Source organism: Lipophrys pholis, assembly GCF_963383615.2.
Source record: "Lipophrys pholis genome assembly, chromosome: 5".
Lineage (NCBI taxonomy): Eukaryota > Metazoa > Chordata > Actinopteri > Blenniiformes > Blenniidae > Lipophrys > Lipophrys pholis.
Window position 1 is genome coordinate 29,279,403 of NC_137628.1, and position 18,474 is coordinate 29,297,876.

The 18,474-nt window shown below is 50.0% G+C and overlaps 3 protein-coding genes across 7 annotated transcripts; 2 read left to right on the forward strand and 1 right to left on the reverse strand.

Moving 5' to 3' along the window:
• Window positions 1-434: 434 nt before the first annotated feature.
• Window positions 435-4,513, reverse strand: spred2a (sprouty related EVH1 domain containing 2a). The gene is made up of 6 exons (XM_080463325.1): window positions 4,044-4,513; window positions 3,513-3,687; window positions 3,245-3,413; window positions 3,035-3,099; window positions 2,731-2,883; window positions 435-1,170 (listed from the first exon to the last, which is right to left on the reverse strand). Exons 1-6 carry the CDS (start codon window positions 4,067-4,069, stop codon window positions 544-546), a joined length of 1,215 nt encoding a protein of 404 aa, XP_080319451.1. The 5' UTR covers window positions 4,070-4,513; the 3' UTR covers window positions 435-543.
• A 246-nt stretch (window positions 4,514-4,759) lies between these two features.
• LOC308109629 (ras-related protein ORAB-1) lies at window positions 4,760-8,056 on the forward strand. The gene is made up of 6 exons (XM_080463326.1): window positions 4,760-4,949; window positions 5,493-5,565; window positions 5,646-5,741; window positions 5,819-5,914; window positions 6,882-7,013; window positions 7,130-8,056. Exons 1-6 carry the CDS (start codon window positions 4,936-4,938, stop codon window positions 7,325-7,327), a joined length of 609 nt encoding a protein of 202 aa, XP_080319452.1. The 5' UTR covers window positions 4,760-4,935; the 3' UTR covers window positions 7,328-8,056.
• A 1,919-nt stretch (window positions 8,057-9,975) lies between these two features.
• Window positions 9,976-17,906, forward strand: aftpha (aftiphilin a). Of its 5 annotated transcripts, none has more exons than XM_080463803.1 (10): window positions 9,991-10,111; window positions 12,178-13,804; window positions 14,086-14,246; window positions 14,362-14,491; window positions 14,727-14,783; window positions 14,923-15,066; window positions 15,433-15,493; window positions 16,358-16,441; window positions 16,660-16,783; window positions 17,013-17,906. In XM_080463803.1, the coding sequence occupies exons 2-10, from the start codon at window positions 12,242-12,244 to the stop codon at window positions 17,182-17,184; spliced, it is 2,496 nt and encodes an 831-aa protein (XP_080319929.1). In that variant the 5' UTR covers window positions 9,991-10,111; window positions 12,178-12,241; the 3' UTR covers window positions 17,185-17,906. The 5 variants fall into 5 exon arrangements, with proteins under 5 accessions (XP_080319931.1, XP_080319932.1, XP_080319929.1 ...); XM_080463804.1 differs by having other exon boundaries at window positions 9,997-10,111; window positions 12,210-13,804; XM_080463805.1 differs by lacking the exon at window positions 16,358-16,441 and having other exon boundaries at window positions 9,976-10,111.
• The last annotated feature ends 568 nt before the right edge of the window (window positions 17,907-18,474 follow it).

Genomic DNA, 18,474 nt, shown 5'->3' on the forward strand with positions numbered 1-18,474 from the left:
CTCCCAGTGGTACTGCAACATTCCAGCCAAAACAAAGGCGGGGAAGATAAAATGGGTTTGTGTTTCGAACAAAGCAGAGATGAGCTAGTTTATTCTGTCGGCGCTCCTGTTCACTTCCTGACAGTCTGTTTTACTTCCAGCTCAGGATTCGAACCCGAGCTGTTTTAGTGTGACGGCAGACGTACAGGAAGTCCACCTGTCACTGCGTGTTGGTCCCTGTAAAACCTCTGATATCAGCGGCGCTCTTATGTTCCCTTGAACTTTTGAAGTGCAGGTCGAGTTGAACAGACATGAAAGTCGTTTTTGTGGGTGTCGGGTAAATGTAGTGAATCCGTGTGTGTGTGTGTGTGTGTGTGTGTGTCCTAGTCTGAGCTTCACAAACAACCACACCCTCAAGCCTCTGAGAAAAAATTAAAATAAAATCAGATTCAAAACAGGTTGTAAAAATATAGTTTATATTTGTATATTGACATTTTATATTTCTCTAGAAACTGTTCATCACAAAACCACACCAACTACACAAAGGTTCCCTGTGGGACTCCGTCAGCCCGCCGCTTTGTGCTTCCCGCCGCAGCAGTGGCAGGCCACGCCGCAGCGATGGCACGCCCTGAGGGGGGCGTAGCAGCACATGCAGGGCGCCAGCAGCGACAGCGCCAACAGCGCCGCCCAGCGGAGGCAGAAGCGCTCGTCGCCGGTGTCGCAAGAGCAAGGGTCGGAGAAGTCGCCCTCCGGGTCCGACATGCAGTGGTACAGCAGGCTGTCGGCGCACCAAAGGAAGCTGACGCGTCGGATGCACGTCTGCACCGGGTCAGGCGCCTCCTGGCAGCGGCCGCGCCCGTTGTCCTCGTGCTCAAACACATTCTGACAGTAGACGCAGCGCGAGCACACGCCGTCCTCTTTCCGCCGCGGCTGCTCCGTCAGCGTAGCCGCGCAGCCGCCGCCGGTCTGCTGGTGTCGTGGCTTCCCGTCGACACCGATCGGATACGAGCAGCCGCAGTTGCGTTTGGCCGGCAATTGGGCGTCTGGGTCGAGGGCCGTCTTGTGACGGGTTGAGCTGGCGTGACGGTAGTCCTCGTAACCGGTGAGCCAGGCTCGCTCTCTCCCATTCATACGAACAATATCCTGCTCGGCCACCTGGAAGCTGACGTGACGTGGAAACATGTGGACCATCTACACAACACAGAGATAACACGCTCAAAATACTTTATAGATGAAGAACATGTAAGCCAGACCTGTAGGGGGCAGTGTAACGAGAAACATGAAGTCATGATAGCCAATCAGAAACCTGGAAAAAAACACGCAAGGTACGTCCGAATTGTCCCTCCTAACCCCTTAACTATCGACTTTTCCTTCACCCCAGAAGTCTTTTGTGTGGCGGCCATTATAAGGACTGTCCGAATTCTCAATAAGCAAAGGAATGGAGGCTCGTCGCTTCCTTTAGAACCTCCTTTAGCTTAGGAACCACTGATGCTTCCTTTAGAACCTCCTTTAGCTTAGGAACCACTGATGCATCCTTTCGCAAAAGAGCCGAGCTCATGCTGCCCCACAATTCCTTGCGACGACAACATTTAAAGGGACCCGCTCATCCGAGTGTTCAGGGAAACTCACGATGTCGGAAAAGGGGAGCAGATTATGTAAGTTACTCAAGCAATGATCTGCCTTGAACAACTTTAAATCATCTGGAACCCAAATGCGGCAGACGTCACAAACTTGCGCCGCCGTCGCATTATTAAGACGTCACCAAGTGAAAGTGCTGTCCGACTGCCACACTAACGTGATCACCTTTCACTAACTACTTTAGGAAGCCTCCTAAAACTTTTCCTTAACTTTGTGACGTCATCCAGGGGTTAAGGTAAAGTCGATAGTTAAGGAGTTAGGATGGACAATTCGGACGTACCCCGTGTCACTAATTGTGACGTAAATCTCCACCTCCCCCTCTTTAGACGCAAACGGAGGAACAGAGTTTCTAAATCTCCACTGTGGGCGGAGTTTTCTGGAATCATCGTTTGTAGGGCCTCGTAGCTGGTTTATGTGTAAAAGCAAGAAACGCAGAGAAACAACACCGTTTTTTAAATACCCGGGTACTTGGAGACTTGGTCCTGAGTTTGACGACCTTGCTCTACAGCAAGGAAAAACAAGAAGAAGCATATTTCTGATTGGATTCCGTTTCTTTATATATTTTCTAAAACTGCACAAGAAAACCAGGGGGTTGAATTGGGTTCCAGATTTTGTAGGGACGTTTGGTTCATTTCAGGATGCAAAGCTGCATGTGACAGCCGATACGACTGGTTTACAAGTGTCCCTTATTTTTCCACTCGCTCAGGAAGGAATCCACTCGACGGTACCGGTCAATCTGACGTCTGATGCTGAGCTTACAGTGCTGACATGGATATGCCAAAGAGAAGTCAAACTCCGTGGAAAGACCATGAAGCGCTGGAGCAACTCTTCCAAGAAGAACATGCTCATAACACTCTAAGCATATATAAAACAATAGGAATAAGAAAAAGAAGGACAAGAGACATGCAGAGGAAACAAACCTGCTAAAATCATGAAAAAAGAAGACGAACACACTGAAGCCACTGACCTCAGTCACCAGAGTTAACGGGAACCTTTGTATTGTGGTGAGGAGTTATGATTGTGTGACACACACACACACACACACACACACACACACACACACACACACACACACACACACACACACACACACACACACACACACACACTCACTTGTTCTAGAAAGCAGTGATCTGAGGGGCGGTGCTGCTCATAGAAATGTCCCAGAATGCAGTGGTGCCGGCGAGCTTCAATGAAAGTGGGCGGGGCCACTGGGTGCGTCGTGTTCTCTCTCCTCTGAGATGAGCTGGAAGAACTGTCAGTCATCTGAAAGAGGAGGAACCGAACAGGACGTCAGTGAACCACACTCCTCAACAACCACACACACACACACACACACACACACACACACACACACACACACACACACACACACACACACACACACACACACACACACGTCGTGTTGTGTTCTCACTGTGAAGACGTCGTCATCCCCGAGCTCAGCTTCGTTCTGCAGAGTGGACGAGGACGTGGTGGATCCTGAGAGCAGAGAGACTCGCAGAGGTCAGAGGTCCTGCTCACATGTCAGCATGACACACACACACACACACACGCACACTCAGAAGCTAGCGTGGTACTGATCGCCTTTACCCCACTCACACACTGTGTTCGGCGAGGTCTTCACCTTCAGTCAGGTCCTCCAGAGCCCGCCTCACCCCGCGGTCGAACGCCCGGGCGTCCGCTGGACTCTGGAAGGTTAGACCACACTTCCTGTTGTCCACCTTCCAGTGATGGAATGTGGGCGTGGCCTTGGTGTAGACAAGGTCCTTCTTCAGGAAACACTCCAGGATCACCTGTGGAGGAAGCACCAGGCGGTCACCATGGCAACCCCCCCACCAAAAAACCACACCATGATGGCATTTGTGTGTTTATGTGTCTGTCTGAGGACACACCTGTCTGTCTGTGAGTCGCTCTGCGTAGATGAAGAAGACGTAGCGTCCCGGCTGTCCTCCTGGCAGCAGTCTGCACACGCTCACTCTGCTCAGACAGCCGTCCTGAGCCAACCAGCCGCCACTCGACTCGTCTCTGGTCATCACCACGGCTTTGACTCGCACCATGTAGCAGTCTCTGCGGGGGGGGGGGGGGGGGGGGGGGGGGGGGGGGGGGCTCCATTGTCATTTTCATCATCATAATCACCATCATCATCGACATTGTCATCTTCATCATCATCTTGATCATCATCACTATCTTCATCATGAAGGTGAAGATGACCTCTTCCTGACCTCCTGAAGGAGCCAACATCATCTCCCCCTGTCAGCCTCATCTGACTCCTGCAGGAGGCTTCACACGCTCCTTTCCGACCTCGAATAACTCCTTCATTCTCCGGAGGAGGAGGAGGACGAGGAGGAGGAGGAGGAGGAGGACCCCCTCCTGACAACATATCAGACATGTGATGTGTGTGTGTGTGTGTGTGTTGTACTCACTCGTCTGGACGCGTGTCCTCGGTCATGTTTTCTCGTTTCAACGCCTGTAATAACGCGTTTCCGCCGCAGCAGAACGGCGCGGTGTCTTCATGTTTTCTTCACAAGAGCAGCAGAGGCGGCAGGAGCGGCAGAGGCGGAAGGAGCGGCAGAGGCGAAAGGAGCGGCAGAGGCGGCAGGAGCGTCGGCTCCGGTTCTCTGCCGCTCCCTGCTCGGTTCTGTAGTCCCGCCGTGTGATACCGGGGTTCTCGGGTGATTCTCCTCCTCCTTGCCCTGCTCAATCAGCGGAGCGCATCCAAAGAGCCGCAGCAAACCTGCACCTCCTCCTCCGCCCTTTTTCTCCCCGCTCCTCCTCCTGCCGCTGCGGACAGGGCCGCGACGCGGTGACCGAACACGGTGCACTGATGTCGGTGAGGATGGTCCCTGACCAGCCCCATCTCTCCTCACTCCATGTTGGTTTCAGCGCGAGCGGCGGAGCGGCGTGGGTGACGTCAGACCCCGAGGACCGCAGAGTCACGTGAAATCATCACATAATAATAATAATAACAATATCAACAACAACAACAACAATAATAATAATAATAATAATAATAATAATAATAATAATACTGTGATCAAGTATTTCAAGCGTCTCTGTACCTGTATCCACAAAACACACGCGCGCACACACACACACACGCACGCACACACGAGACTGCATTTCCCAGAAGCCCCTTGGCGCGGTGCTTCCGGGTAGGCCGCCATATTTGCTTGTGTTTTGCTGCTGTGGCTGCGGTGATCACTTCAACAGAATCAAAATCGGTTGTTTTTCGGGATTTCGACGCCAGTTTATTTCCACCCGTAACCGCCTCCAGCTCTTTTCACTGTAAACACTCTCTGCCAGCAGGAGTCGACGATGAATCCGGAATAGTAAGTCCCAGTTTGAATGTCATTTCGCGACCTGTCAGCTCAGCCGGGGGAGCTAAGCTAAACTGCAGTTAGCCGACGGACAGTCAGCTGCTTTGTCCCCGGCCGGGAGCGTCGAGCCGCCGGGTTTCATATCGTCACTTGGGCTTGTTGACACGTTCGGAGCCGCAGCGAGTTCCTCTACCGTGCCACCGATTCGCCGTCTCCTGTCGATTTGTGGCCGCTCCCTCGTAGTTAAGCGTTAGCACTGCTGCCAACCAACAGGCTAACTGCGAGCTAACGCGTCACATCATGAGACCGCCGTGTTTACAGTGGGATTTACTCCGGGATCTAATCCTGCTCACACTGCAGTTTAAGGCAGAGTTCAGTTTGGGTTTACATTGAGACTAGATTCGGTTTGAGCAGCTCTGACACCCGGTGGAACAATTAATAAAATGCCGACGTTTGCTGTGAGTGTGCGTGTGTGTGTTGCACTTTCTGTGCTTGTGCGCGTGTGTGTCTGAGGGATGAATGGAGGGCCATTCTGATGTGCTGTGTTCTCCTCAGTGATTACTTGTTCAAGCTGCTACTGATCGGTGACTCCGGCGTGGGGAAGTCGTGCCTCCTCCTGCGGTTTGCGGTAAGTGTGTGTGTCTCTTGGTTGTGTAAAGCTTTGAGTGCTGATGACCTGCAGCTGTCCGAGTGTGTGTTGGTTTCCAGGATGACACCTACACAGAGAGCTACATCAGCACCATCGGAGTGGACTTCAAGATCAGGACCATCGAGCTGGACGGGAAGACCATCAAGCTGCAGATTGTAAGGAGCCACCTCACACAGTCCAGTTCCACATCCCGCCTTTTGCAACCTTTGACCTCTCTGCTCTCTGTCCTCAGTGGGACACGGCTGGTCAGGAACGCTTCCGCACCATCACATCCAGCTACTACAGAGGAGCTCACGGTATCATCGTGGTGTACGACGTGACCGATCAGGTCAGCACTACTCCTCCGCTATACATCATCACTCCTCCACCAGTCGCTCAAAGCAGTCAGTTCACAGCAGTGTCCTGATTCTACGTGGCTTAATATTGTGTGAAGCCAAGCTGCCACTCAAAGCCTCATCAGAGGTTTACAGGGTTAAACCAACAGGTCACCACTGTGTGTCCCTGAGCTTGACCCTTGACCCCAGCAACTCTCTCTTGCTGCACCGTGGCTGCCTGTTGCTCGTCTGTGTGGTTCATGTTCACTTTGAGCAAGATGGTTGAAAGCAAAGTCATTTCTCCAAGAGCTTCAATAAAATACATATATTTTTTAGTGCTCTCAATCAATTAAAAAAATAACTAATTAATTGCACAATTTTCTGTAACTAATTGCATTGTTTTTCTACTGAAGACTGAAGCTTGTAATGAATATTTATTGAGGGAAAACCACTCAACACACAAGAGACTATATTTAAATTCAAAGACTATTTTTATAATGTCCTTTTAGCATTTAATGAATGCTGTTTCTCTCCGAGATTAGCAAAATAATAAAAACACAAATAAATTAATTAATAAACATCTAACATAAGTCTGGGTTTGCTTAGAGTACAGGTCTACCATTTTCAGAATTTAAATATTTCCAGAAACAAAGTTGTGAACTTATTACATGATACATGATACAATATACTGTAATACACACACACACACACAGTATAGTGTCAAAGTAAAACTAATGACTTTCTCAATCAGTCATCAGGAAACTTTTTAAAGTGAAACTTTCTGCCTTAATATTATTCCACTCATATTATGCTGCTCTGTGGTCACGGTGCTGCGCCCAGAGATGCTGAACATGCTGCTGCTCCGGTAAGGGAGTAAAAAAACAAAACTGCGTTAATTACGTAAAAATCTTTTTAACGAGTTAAATGTTTCACATCAATTAAATTAACACGTTGACAACACAATTTTTTTTCCCTCCTCAGGAGTCCTTTAACAACGTCAAGCAATGGCTGCAGGAAATCGACCGTTACGCCAGCGAGAACGTCAACAAGCTGCTGGTCGGCAACAAGAGTGACCTAACAACAAAGAAAGTGGTGGACTACACAACGGCCAAGGTAACACACTCCAACACTACTGCCACACAACTATTACACAACTAACGCACTACTGCTACAGAACTACTCCGCTTCGGTAGTGATGTGTTGGGTTTCCTTGTGGTGTGTGTTTGCAGGAGTTTGCTGATAATCTGGGGATTCCCTTCTTGGAGACGAGCGCGAAGAGCGCCACCAACGTGGAGCAGGCCTTCATGACCATGGCGGCAGAGATCAAGAAGAGGATGGGCCCCGGGGCCACGGCCGGGGCCTCTGACAAGTCCAACGTGAAGATCCAGAGCAAGCCGGTCAACACCTCGTCTGGAGGCTGCTGCTGAGGCCCCGGACCCCCTTAACCCACAGAGAGGGAGGCAGGGAGGGGGGCAGAGGCAACATGCTGAGGGTGTAAGCCCCGCCCCCACTGACCACGCCCAGCGTCCAACTCGCCCACTTCTTATGTCAGTCAAACAACTCAGTCCAGTGAAGCTCTGAGCCTCCAAACCAAGCACACGTTGAAACCATAGGCCACGCCTCCACCTGCCCCGCCCTCACAGGCTTCACCCTTTCAAGCTTTGACCCTGAGAATCCACCGAGACCCCATAGGGTCTCACTTTAAAGCCCCGCGCCTCACAGACACGCACACACACACCCCCTGCCCTTTTGAGTTTTGACCCCGAGGATCCGTCATGACCTTTCCCCACTGCACACACCATGCTTCTAGGCCCCGCCCACCCTGTCCGAACCACGTGCCTTTGCGGCAGGAGATTCACGTTTTAACGCCTTTGTCGCCGAATTATCCCATCATCGTCATCGTTGTCATCAACATGTGCCCCGACAGCTGTGTGTCAGCGCTTAACATTCCTGTGGGTGCGAGGAGAGGTGGCAGCCCTGACCCCGCCCCCTCAGCTCCGCCCTCCTGTGCAGACTGACTTTGTGGTTCATGGACGAGAAGACAGGAAGCTGCAGCCGTGTGACCTTGTCACGTGACCGGCGGCTGCAGACGGGACGTTTTTGTGGCTATATACTGAGTGTCTATTAAAACCATAAAGAAGATGTTTGGTAGCTGCTTGTCTGCTGTGTTGTTCTTACACACACACACACACACACACACACACAGATCACTTTATTAGGCACACACTCCCAGCACAACATCCACCATCACTGAACATTAAGCTAACACATCGGCTCTTGACTTGTAGCTGGTTGTTGCTGCATCATCACCTTCTGGTTGGATGTTTGTCATCAGTGAGCAACAACAGGAGGTTTTATTCTGAGAGGTGACAACTCTTTTCATATGAAGACATTTAATACTGCTGCACACACAGTGTGTCAGATAAGAACTGATCAAAATGTGTAAATACAACAGTGAAAGAAATGGTCATTAGGGTTGACTAAGGTGAAACAAATGGATTCTTGAGACGTCATGTAGAAGGTGGAGAGTTTGGATTGGTCAAGAACGGTCTCTGTTTTCTCAGGTGAGCTGTAGGTTAACCACCAGCAAGGGGCCTGGTTCTGCACACAGTGGGGTGTTGGCATGATTGAACAGTTACTCCGGGTCTCCCTGTGTGTATGTGTGTCTGTGTGCCGGCGTCCGCAGAGTTCTGCATAGATCCAGTTTTTCAAACCTACACCCACGAAGCTCGATACGAAACCAGACCAGTTACATCCAACAGATCCAAGCGGCGTTTACGTCTGAACAGACTGAGGTGCCTGCACAAAGTTGACAGACTAATAACACAATCAACACTCCTTAAACACAAGAGAATCTCCCAATGTCTCAAACCCAAACAAAAATAAAACTGGATTAAACTTGAGAGTCGGAGCATGCCAGTTTCCTACAACTGTCTAGCAGAGCTCCTGTTTGGAATAAGATACACCACTGTCACATTAATGCAGAAAAACAGCAATTTTTTAAATTTTTGACAAAACCATTATGTCATAAATTCTGAAAAACAGAGCCAAATCTATTTTTATAATACATTTTTTCTCATAGTTATCTCATTAATTCAGAAAAACAGAAAGAAATAGTATATGAATACCGTGTAACTCTAGGAACATTAACACTCATGCCCTGCAGGCTGTAACTGGACGGAGCTACACACCACTGTCCAGAAACTGTAGTCCATGCACACCAAGTGATGAGAGCACAAAGAATTGCCGGGGTTGTATAAAGATATACAGTGAAACGTTTCATAACAATGGAATGAATTAAGACTAAATATCACCAATATTAATAACTTGTGGGTGCCCGGATGTACATTTCTGTTTACATTAAAAATTGTTATGCTAAAATAACACATACATGTTTCTGTCATTACTATATAGAAGACTTTCATAAAGTTTCTTTATGGTGGAGAGAGCATCCTTTCCATCCTCGGTGTCAATCTCCCAAGGACAAAGTAAAGGCCCCTACGGTTCCCCTCGCCATGAGGAAGATAGGATGCTTCTCCAAAACGTTCCATTCACGCAGCTGAAAAAAAGCTGACACAAAATTGAGTACATGAATACAAATTGAATTACTACTTTAAAAATGTTATATTTTTGCTTTTTAACTAAGCTTTATAGTAAGATTCATACTACCACACACTTTGTATATGCCTTAGCTTTGAAAAAAAGTTGGATTAATGTGATAAGATGATAAGAATTCTATCTTACTTGTCACGTACATGTATTATTGTTATTGTGAATACTGCTGTTTTTAAGCCATTAGTTTTCTCTGGTCCACCTCTAATCCTCAATTCTTTAACAATTCTAACTCGTTTCAGTTGGAGGGCTTGTTGAAGTAACTAGTTACCGTTTTGTCAGAAATAAGTAGTAATCGCTTCAGTAACAAAAAAACTGTAAATGTTAATCAGAAATCTGAATAAATTCACCAGATGAGTAGCACAGTTACTCTTTATAAGAGGAGCTGTAATAAGTTATAGCTGTAACTTTCAGGTGAACTGTTGTAAAATGAGCGACTAGTTCCACCTGGACGGCGCACCGCAGTGCATGCTGGGACATTGAGTCAGGGAGGCAGCAGCCGGCTGACTCAACCTTCAGCCTGGATCGAACCGTGCAGCCCTCTCTGCAGCCTGTGGACGCTCCTCCGGGTCATGGACCTCAGCGGACAGCCTGCCACGGTCAGCCCCGCTCCTGGTGTCGGTCCTTCGGACAGCTGTTGTTAGTCGGAGTCCGATGACGGCGCTGAAGCCAAAGCTGCTTGTTGTGGTCGGTGCGAGCTAGCTGCGCAGTTAGCTCCGTTAGCTGCCCTGTCACTTCTGAGGACTTTATGTTTCTTTACCGGGCGTCGGTCCCGGTAAGTAACATCCCGGCTCGGTGGAGCTGCGGTAGCCCGCAGGGTCTCCGGACCCAGCGAGCTCTGGCCCCGTGCCGGGTCTCCCTCTCCGCTCCGCTCCACGGTGGAGCTATGGTAGCGGCTGTCCCGGTGCCCCGGATCGGCCTCTTAGTTTCTGTTGCCGCCTTTGGCCGCCGCTGAGTTCTTGGTTTGTCCCGGAGCTTTAATCCGATCCATCGATTAGCTGTTCGACACCCACACCGACTGTCAGCGCCGGGCCGAGCCGGACGTGGCGCTCCCAAACCCGGTTCGCACGTCACAGACTGGCCGTTAGCTGAAGTTAGCATCAGTTCCAGAGAAAGTTCAGAGAGAGAACGGATGCTGTTATTACCCCTCTGACTGCTGTTATTACCCATCTAACTGCTGTTATTACCCCTCTGATTGATGTTATTATACCCCTGACTGATGCTATTACTCCTCTAACTGCTGTTATTGCCCCTCTGACTGATGTTATTACCCCTCTGACTGCTGTTGTTGGCCCTCTGACTGCTGTTGTTGCCCCTCTGACTGCTGTTATTACCCATCTAACTGCTGTTATTACCCCTCTGACTGATGTTATGACCCCCCTGACTGCTGTTATTACCCCTCTGACTGATGTTATGACCCCCCTGACTGCTGTTATTGCCCCTCTGACTGATGTTATTACCCCTCTGACTGCTGTTGTTGGCCCTCTGACTGCTGTTGTTGCCCCTCTGACTGCTGTTATTACCCATCTAACTGCTGTTATTACCCCTCTGACTGATGTTATGACCCCCCTGACTGCTGTTATTACCCCTCTGACTGCTGTTATTACCCATCTAACTGCTGTTATTACCCCTCTGACTGATGTTATGACCCCCCTGACTGCTGTTATTACCCCTCTGACTGCTGTTATTTCCCATCTGGCTGCTGTTATTACCCCCTGATTGATGTTATTACCCCCCGACTGCTGTTGTTACCCCCCGACTGCTGTTGTTACCCCCGATTGCTGTTATTACCCCCTTGACCGATGTTATAACCCCTCTGACTGCTGTTATTACCCCCTCTGATTCATGTTATTACCCCTCTGACATCTGTTATTATGCCTCTAACTGCTCTAATTATTGCGTTATTGCCTAGCGGTCAGGTGTTATGAAGTCTTTAGTTGAGGTGTTATGAAGTCTCATGGTACAGGTGTTATGTGCAGAGAGGTGTGCTAGCACAAAGGGCCTCTTCCCAACAGTCCCTCCTGATTAGCCAAGTGAGCATTGCAGCTCCAGCTCACAGACAGGAAGTGCAGCCTCCTCCAGTCTTTGTGTCACATGACCACTAAAAGTTTAAAACTTGTGTGTTTGGAGTCCAGCTCAGTGTGGGTGGGGCCTTCCTGTTTCCCAGTGCTTTCTGTCAGGTAAACCAACCTGCCAGACAGGCCCAGGCTCCGCCCACTGCTGACAAAGTGTACAGATATACAGCTCTCATTCTACTGAACAGCAGCCACACACTGGCTCAAAAACCGGTTTAACTTCTGGTTTAAGAACTGGGGGGATGTTTGTGCCAGATAAACAGAAGGGCACTTTCACAGGAAGTAATCTGCAGTAGTCTTCAGCTCCCTCTGGGTCTGTAGCATTCAGCTGGTTTCACATTAAAGCACAATGTTCTCATCACACATTGTTTCCACTTTATTATTCCTGACACACCAAACCTGCCTCCATCATGTGTTCTGCCCTCACGTCTCCACAGCAACCGTGCTGCTCTTTCCATCAGTTGGATAAAAGTCCAGATGGTGGAAAGTAGACGAGCACCGCCATGTGGTTGTCAGTCAGTTTGTCTTCTGTCGAAGCTTTTCTCATTCACCTTCTCTGAGTGTCTTTTTTTCTCTTTTTACCTGTGCAGGTTGTTGCTGAATGATGGCCTCTGTGTTCCAGGTGTAGCCGGACCAGTTGACTGGGGGACAATCATGGAGCCAGATGTGATCCGCATGTACTCGTCTTCACCGCCGCCCATGGAGGATGGCGCAGAGGAAGAGGACGATGAGTTTGGCGACTTTGGCACGTTCTCTGGTGTTCCCAACAGCATCAGCTTCTCGGAGTTTGACACGCCGACTACGTTTAACCAGACTCAGGCTCTGACCGCCACTTCACCGCCGGAGTTGCTCAGCGGCAGAGGCGTTGCGGCGTTAGGCCACGGCACTTCCAACGGCATGCACATCCACAGGAAGGACTTGTCCAAGGCTAATGGTGTGACGCTGGTTAATCGGCTGGACAGCGCCGTCTCAGAAAGGACTGAAATTAAAAAAGTCCTCTCGGGCTCTCCGGACCGGCCGGAAAATAACTTGAGTAGCAGTGAAACCGCCGACTGTAATGGCGGAGGCCCAGAGCTTATTACGAACGGTTTTGCTGTCGAGGGAAGTCCGTCCTCACAGAGCTCTGTCCACCGTCACGTAACAGGAAGCTCCACACTGGACTCGATGGACGTCTCTGTCGACAGCCCAGAGGAGAAGTTTGCAGACTTTGCTGTTTTTACGGGCGCTGAGGTCTGCCTCAGTCGGACGGAGGAGGAGGAGGAGGTGGAGGTGGCGGTGGAGGAGGAGGAGAAGGAGGAGGAGGTGGAGGTGGAAGAGGTGGAGGAGAAGGAGGTGGAGGTGAAGGACTTGGGGGGCAGCTGGGGGCCGGCGGTTGCCGCGTCCGAGGAGCAGCGAGCCGCCTCGGAGGACTTGGTGGCAGACACAAACAGAACTGGAGCTGATGTGTGCTCGCTGGGTCCTGCTGACACTCCAAACAGCTGCTGTAACCTGGACCGAGGCTGTGGCGCTGACACGGCGGCCGCCCAGGAGCACAGGCACAGACGTTTCTCTCAGAGCGGGACAGACGAGCTCAAAGACCAACGTGACCTGTCGCCTACTGACAGCGAAGCGGCTCGATCGGACGACAAGGGCTCTGAGAATGAAACGGAAACTGAGACGGAGACGTCACTGGGACGTCCGTTGTCCACCGATGCCCTGGAGGAGTTTGGCGATGTGAGCACCACGGCCTCGGCGCCCTCCCCACCGCCGCTGACAACTCCTGCCGATGATAGCCAGCTAGCAGAAGATGATGAGGACTTTGGAGACTTTGGAGATGCCGGATCATTTGGTGGTCCAGACTTTGCCGATTTTGAACAGCAGGAGGAGCAGAGCCCGGGGAGGAGCTCCGCCGCTGCACAGGAAGGCGTCAATGCTGAGCAGGACGACGATTTCGGTGATTTCAACTCCCCCAAACACCACGGGGGGACGTTTGCCAGTTTCCCTGCCAGCGACAGCTTCGGCAACTTCAACCTTGCCGAAGGCAGCGAGGGCGTTGGCGAGTGGAGTGCCTTCGGAGGGCAGCAGCAGGAGGACGGGGAGTCGTGGGCGGCGTTCAGCACGGAGCAGACTGTGGCTCCTCCTACAGAGAACAGACAGGAGGAGGAGGAGGAGGAGGAGGAGCAGGAGGCTGAGGCTCCTGTACGCAGTGATGAAGAGAGGCGACCCGATGGAGCGCTGGTAAGAAGGACGTGACAAGACAAAAACAGAAGATCCACTAAAGTCGTAGTTTATTCAGCAGAAACACACTGTGGGTGTTAGATGACCAGGTCCATGTTGGTTGGATGCAGTCCCAACATGCTTTACACCGTTAATCACACACACACATTCACACGCTCATGGAGGTTGGTGCCATTGTCTACTGGGAACACTTTGGGGTTCAGTGCCTTGCTCAAGGAGACTTTGATATATCTGCGTCTATATATCTATATGTCTGGTGTGATGTGTCGGTGCTCCTGCAGGTGTCGCTCTCGTGCCGGTTGGAGAAGTTGTTTCAGAGCAGCTTCCCTCAGAGTGAAGAGAACTCCCCGCATGAGGAGGTAGTGACCCTGAAGACCCTGCTGGAACCTCCAGCAGGAGCCCAGGAGGGGCATCAGGAGGTGCAGAGCTCAACATGCAACAGGTGAGCAACTGTTCAGAACGTTAGTGTCCAGTCTGTCCTCGGCCTTCAGCGTTGAGTCTGGACTCCAGATGTTAAACTGTTTGACCTGGTCTACACTAGTGTTTGACGTCCGCAGGTCGCAGTGTGGTGGAGTTTGGACGCAGCTTCAGGACATCCATGAGGCGTTGGGCCTCCGGTACCAGTGGGGCGGCTCGCACTGCAACAAGTCGCTGCTCTGCTGCCTCGGCATCGACACCAGGAACATCGTGAGTACATGAGTAGCACCCAGGCAGTCCACTGATCCATAGCCTCACCGTGCAACACACACACACACACACACACACACCTCAACTGTTTCTGAGTGTGTGTTCTGGGTCACAGTGAGTGTGTTAACTCAATATTTCTCCTCCTGCTGGTGTGTGTGTGTGTGTGTGTGTGTGTGTGTGTGTGTGTGTGTGTGTGTGTGTGTGTGTGTGTGTGTGTGTGTGTGTGTGTGTGTAGCTTTTCACAGGACAAAAGAAGCAGCCCGTCATCGTGCCGATGTACGCTGCCGGCCTAGTGAGTCCACCGCACCACTGAACTCACTATGATCACTGCAAAAAACACATAAATTTTCATCAGTACACGATACAACACAACACGATGCAGCCATGGTGATTCAGTTTTGTGTTGAACTTGTGTGTTTGTGTGTCTTCAGGGAATGTTGGAGCCCACCAAAGAGCCTGTGAAGCCTGTTTCTGCAGCAGAGATGATCGCCTCCATTGGTCAAGCTCCTCCTCCTGCTGCTCCTCCTGCTGCTCCTCCTGCAGATAGCAGCTCCTCCACCTCTGACCCCGCCCAGGTCAACCAGCGCTGCCACCACTGCACTCTCACCTCAGGCCATGTTCCACTGCACTCTCACCTCAGGCCATGTTCCACTGCACTCTCACCCCAGGCCATGTTCCACTGCACACTCACCCTCACCCCAGGCCATGTTCCACTGTACTCTCTCCACTACATTCCCACCCCAGGCTGTGCTCCTGGAGGAGCGCTCTGCCTCCTCAGAAAACACGCCCATTCATTCGCTGCATCTAATTTAGCCTGGGTTTGATCTGGATGTGTTCGGGGTTCAGACTGGGTTTGATCTGTTTCACACTGATTCTTCATGCACTGTGACTATGTGGTGATTGGCTCTCTGTCTTCACCTCCTGTCTCTGTGCTCCAGCAGGAGGCGCTCCCACCCATCCAGTTTGACTGGAGCAGCAGTGGCCTTACTAACCCCCTGGACGGTGAGTGACTCCGCCCTCTGTCACCACTGCAGCACCCCACTGTGGAGGGAGGGGAAGTGTAGGGGGTGTGAGTAGGTGTGTGAGGTGAGGGAGGAGGTGTGTGAGAGGTTTTATGAATGAGAGTGTAATGGGTGAAGAATGCAGCGTGCTCATCGGCTCCCTCCGCTCTGTGACAGTGACTCGTTTTGCTGGACGATAAATTGATTATTGTCAAGATTTTCCTGAGACCAAATTAACTACAACTGTAACGATAATACATCATAATAATGCGAGTAAACCCTTTCAAATGCAATACACTTTTATTTCTCTTTCCATTGGAATTGGAATGTAAGAACTTTTAAATAATTTAAAGAAATAAAAGAAACAAAAAACTGCACTTGAATAAAAATCACAACCATAAATGATAAAATAGACCCGTTGCTTTATCAAGGCCTTAAAACTATCGAGTTCATTCTCATTTATCGTGCCATTAATTGATTTATTGATTATCATCCCAGGCGTACTGTCAACCAATCACTGGTTTGATCTTCCAAATGTGTTCTATGCATGACCGCATGAACAGTGTGCCCCATCTAACCACTGCACCACTGTGCCCTCTCTCTCTCTCTCTCTGTCTGTCTCTCTGTCTCTCTCTGTCTCTCTGTCTCTCGCTCTCCTGTTAACCTTGATCATCTCTCTCTCTCCCTCGCTCTTTCTTTCTGGGTTAACATTAATCACCTCTTTTTTCTCTTTCCGTTAACCTCGCTCACCTTTTTCTCTCTCTCTCTCTCTGTCTTTTAACCTTGCTCACCTCGCTCTCTCTTTTTTAACCTCGCTCGCCTCTTTCTCTCTCTCTGTTAACCTCGCTCGCCCCTGGCTCTGCAGCCAGTGGAGGTTCGTCTCTGTTAAATCTGGATTTCTTTGGTCCTGTGGAGGATTCAACCTGTGGAAGCTCCGCCTCCATCCCAGGTCAGCTCCTCCATACGCTCTTCCTCGTCTGCTCCTCCTCACACTCTTCCTCCTCACACTGTTCTTCTTTTCTAAGATCTATTCTGAAATCCATCTCCTACCTGAACTTCTCCTGCTCCTCGGATGAACCTCCTCTGATCACATGTTTGTTTGATATTCGGTTCAAAAAGTTTTGTTTGGTTCCTTCACACGGTTCGTCTCCTCCTCCTCCTCCTCAGGTGTAGACCCAGAGCTCTTTGAACTGACCACAGCTAAGATGGACGCCAGTGGTCCGGGCAGCCGGGTGGCGGACGCCTTCGCCCGTCTCATGTCCACCATGGAGAAGACCAGCACGTCCACCAGGTCAGCGGTCACGTCGGGAGCGGTTGTAGCCTGTAACACACCATCGAGCTACTGCAGTGTGATCATGTGTTGTGTGTGTGTGTGTGTGTGTGTGTGTGTGTGTGTGTGTGTGTGTGTGTGTGTGTGTGTGTGTGTGTGTGTGTGTGTGTGTGTGTGTGTGTGTGTGTGTGTGTGTGTGTGTGTGTGTGTGTGTGTGTGTGTGTGTGTGTGTGTGTGTGTGTGTCCGCAGGAAGCCCAGGAGAGAGGAGAACCTGAGCGAGGAGGCGTTGGAAGTCATCACGGTGTTACCTGATCTCACCTTCATGCAGGCCAAAGTTCTTATGTTTCCCGCCACGCTGACGCCGCTCGGCTGCCAGGCCCCGCCCTCACAGCTACTGGCTCCGCCCACCTCATCCAACTGACCCCTCCCACTTGTAATCAACGCCATGTTCTTTTTTTCATCTCTTTTGGTCTTTTGATTTACCTCATTTTTCTCTTTTTCTGATTTTCTTAAAATAAAGCGAAGCATTTATCAGAGGAGGACAAAATGGTTAAGGGCGTCATCATGTACATAATCAGGGATCATTTTCTTTCTGTTGTTTTAGAGTATGATTGGATGCTTATTGTGGCGGGGCAGTGTGAGGAAGTCAATGGAGTGCAGACTTTCAGAATAAATATATTTAAAGCTCTATTTACGGACTGAAGCCACACTGCCTGCAGAGTCCAGCTCGATGTTTCCTGTGTGACGTAGAGTCGGAGCACACGGACGACAACCAGCACCTCCACGATTAGCTTTAGCTGGTAGCTTCAGTTTAACCAGACGCCCCCGAACACAGCGTCTCTGCTGTGTGTAGTTACCCCGAGTGTCCACAGGAGGGCGTCTGTCTGAGCGTGAGCTCTGAAGGAATCCAAGGGACCAACTTCATGTCTGTTGTGTGTATGTATGTGTGTGCGTGTGTGTGTGAATGTGTGTGTGTGTGAATGTGGCTTCAGACTGTACAGTTAAACTGGGCTGTCAATGCTGGGGAATTCCTATGGAAAAATGCTGAGTCACTATAAGAGCCTGTCAAAGGGTGAGCGTGCATGTTTGGATTCATGTAAATTTTACTTTTAGTCGACACAAAAAATTAAAGTAATTTAAGAGAAAATCCTTTGTGTCTGCTTCGTGTTTGAAGGGTCTAGTGTTACTGTGAAGGTATAAAGCAGCCAGAATCATAGATATATTATCCATAGACTGGTAGAAAGGTAGACATGATGTAGGTAGAATCGCCGACATGCTAGGGAGACTCCTGATTGCCCACATCACATACAAAGGCACTTCACATCTACAATTAAATAACACTGTGTTCCTGGAATAACATTTGGTGAAGTCAAATAAATCAGGCTGCAAGTGAGAGCAGCAACTATCCAAACTAAACTTATAAGTCATGCAAACCATAATCAGATTCTAATCTCTCATTCCTTCCATATTTTTCTCCCCACTGGTTTTATGACACAACCTCAGGTCTGAGCAACCGTCATGGACGTGTTTGAAGAAAAGTGTTTAAATCCAGAAAGAGTTGATGTTTGTTGTGTTTCTCAGATTCAGGCTGCGCCACAACGCTCTCACCCAACAAGCTGTGGTTTTAACGACTTCTCCTGTAAATTTTTATTTTGTGTGGAGGAAGAGAAACCAAACACACACACACACACACACACACACATTCTCTGAC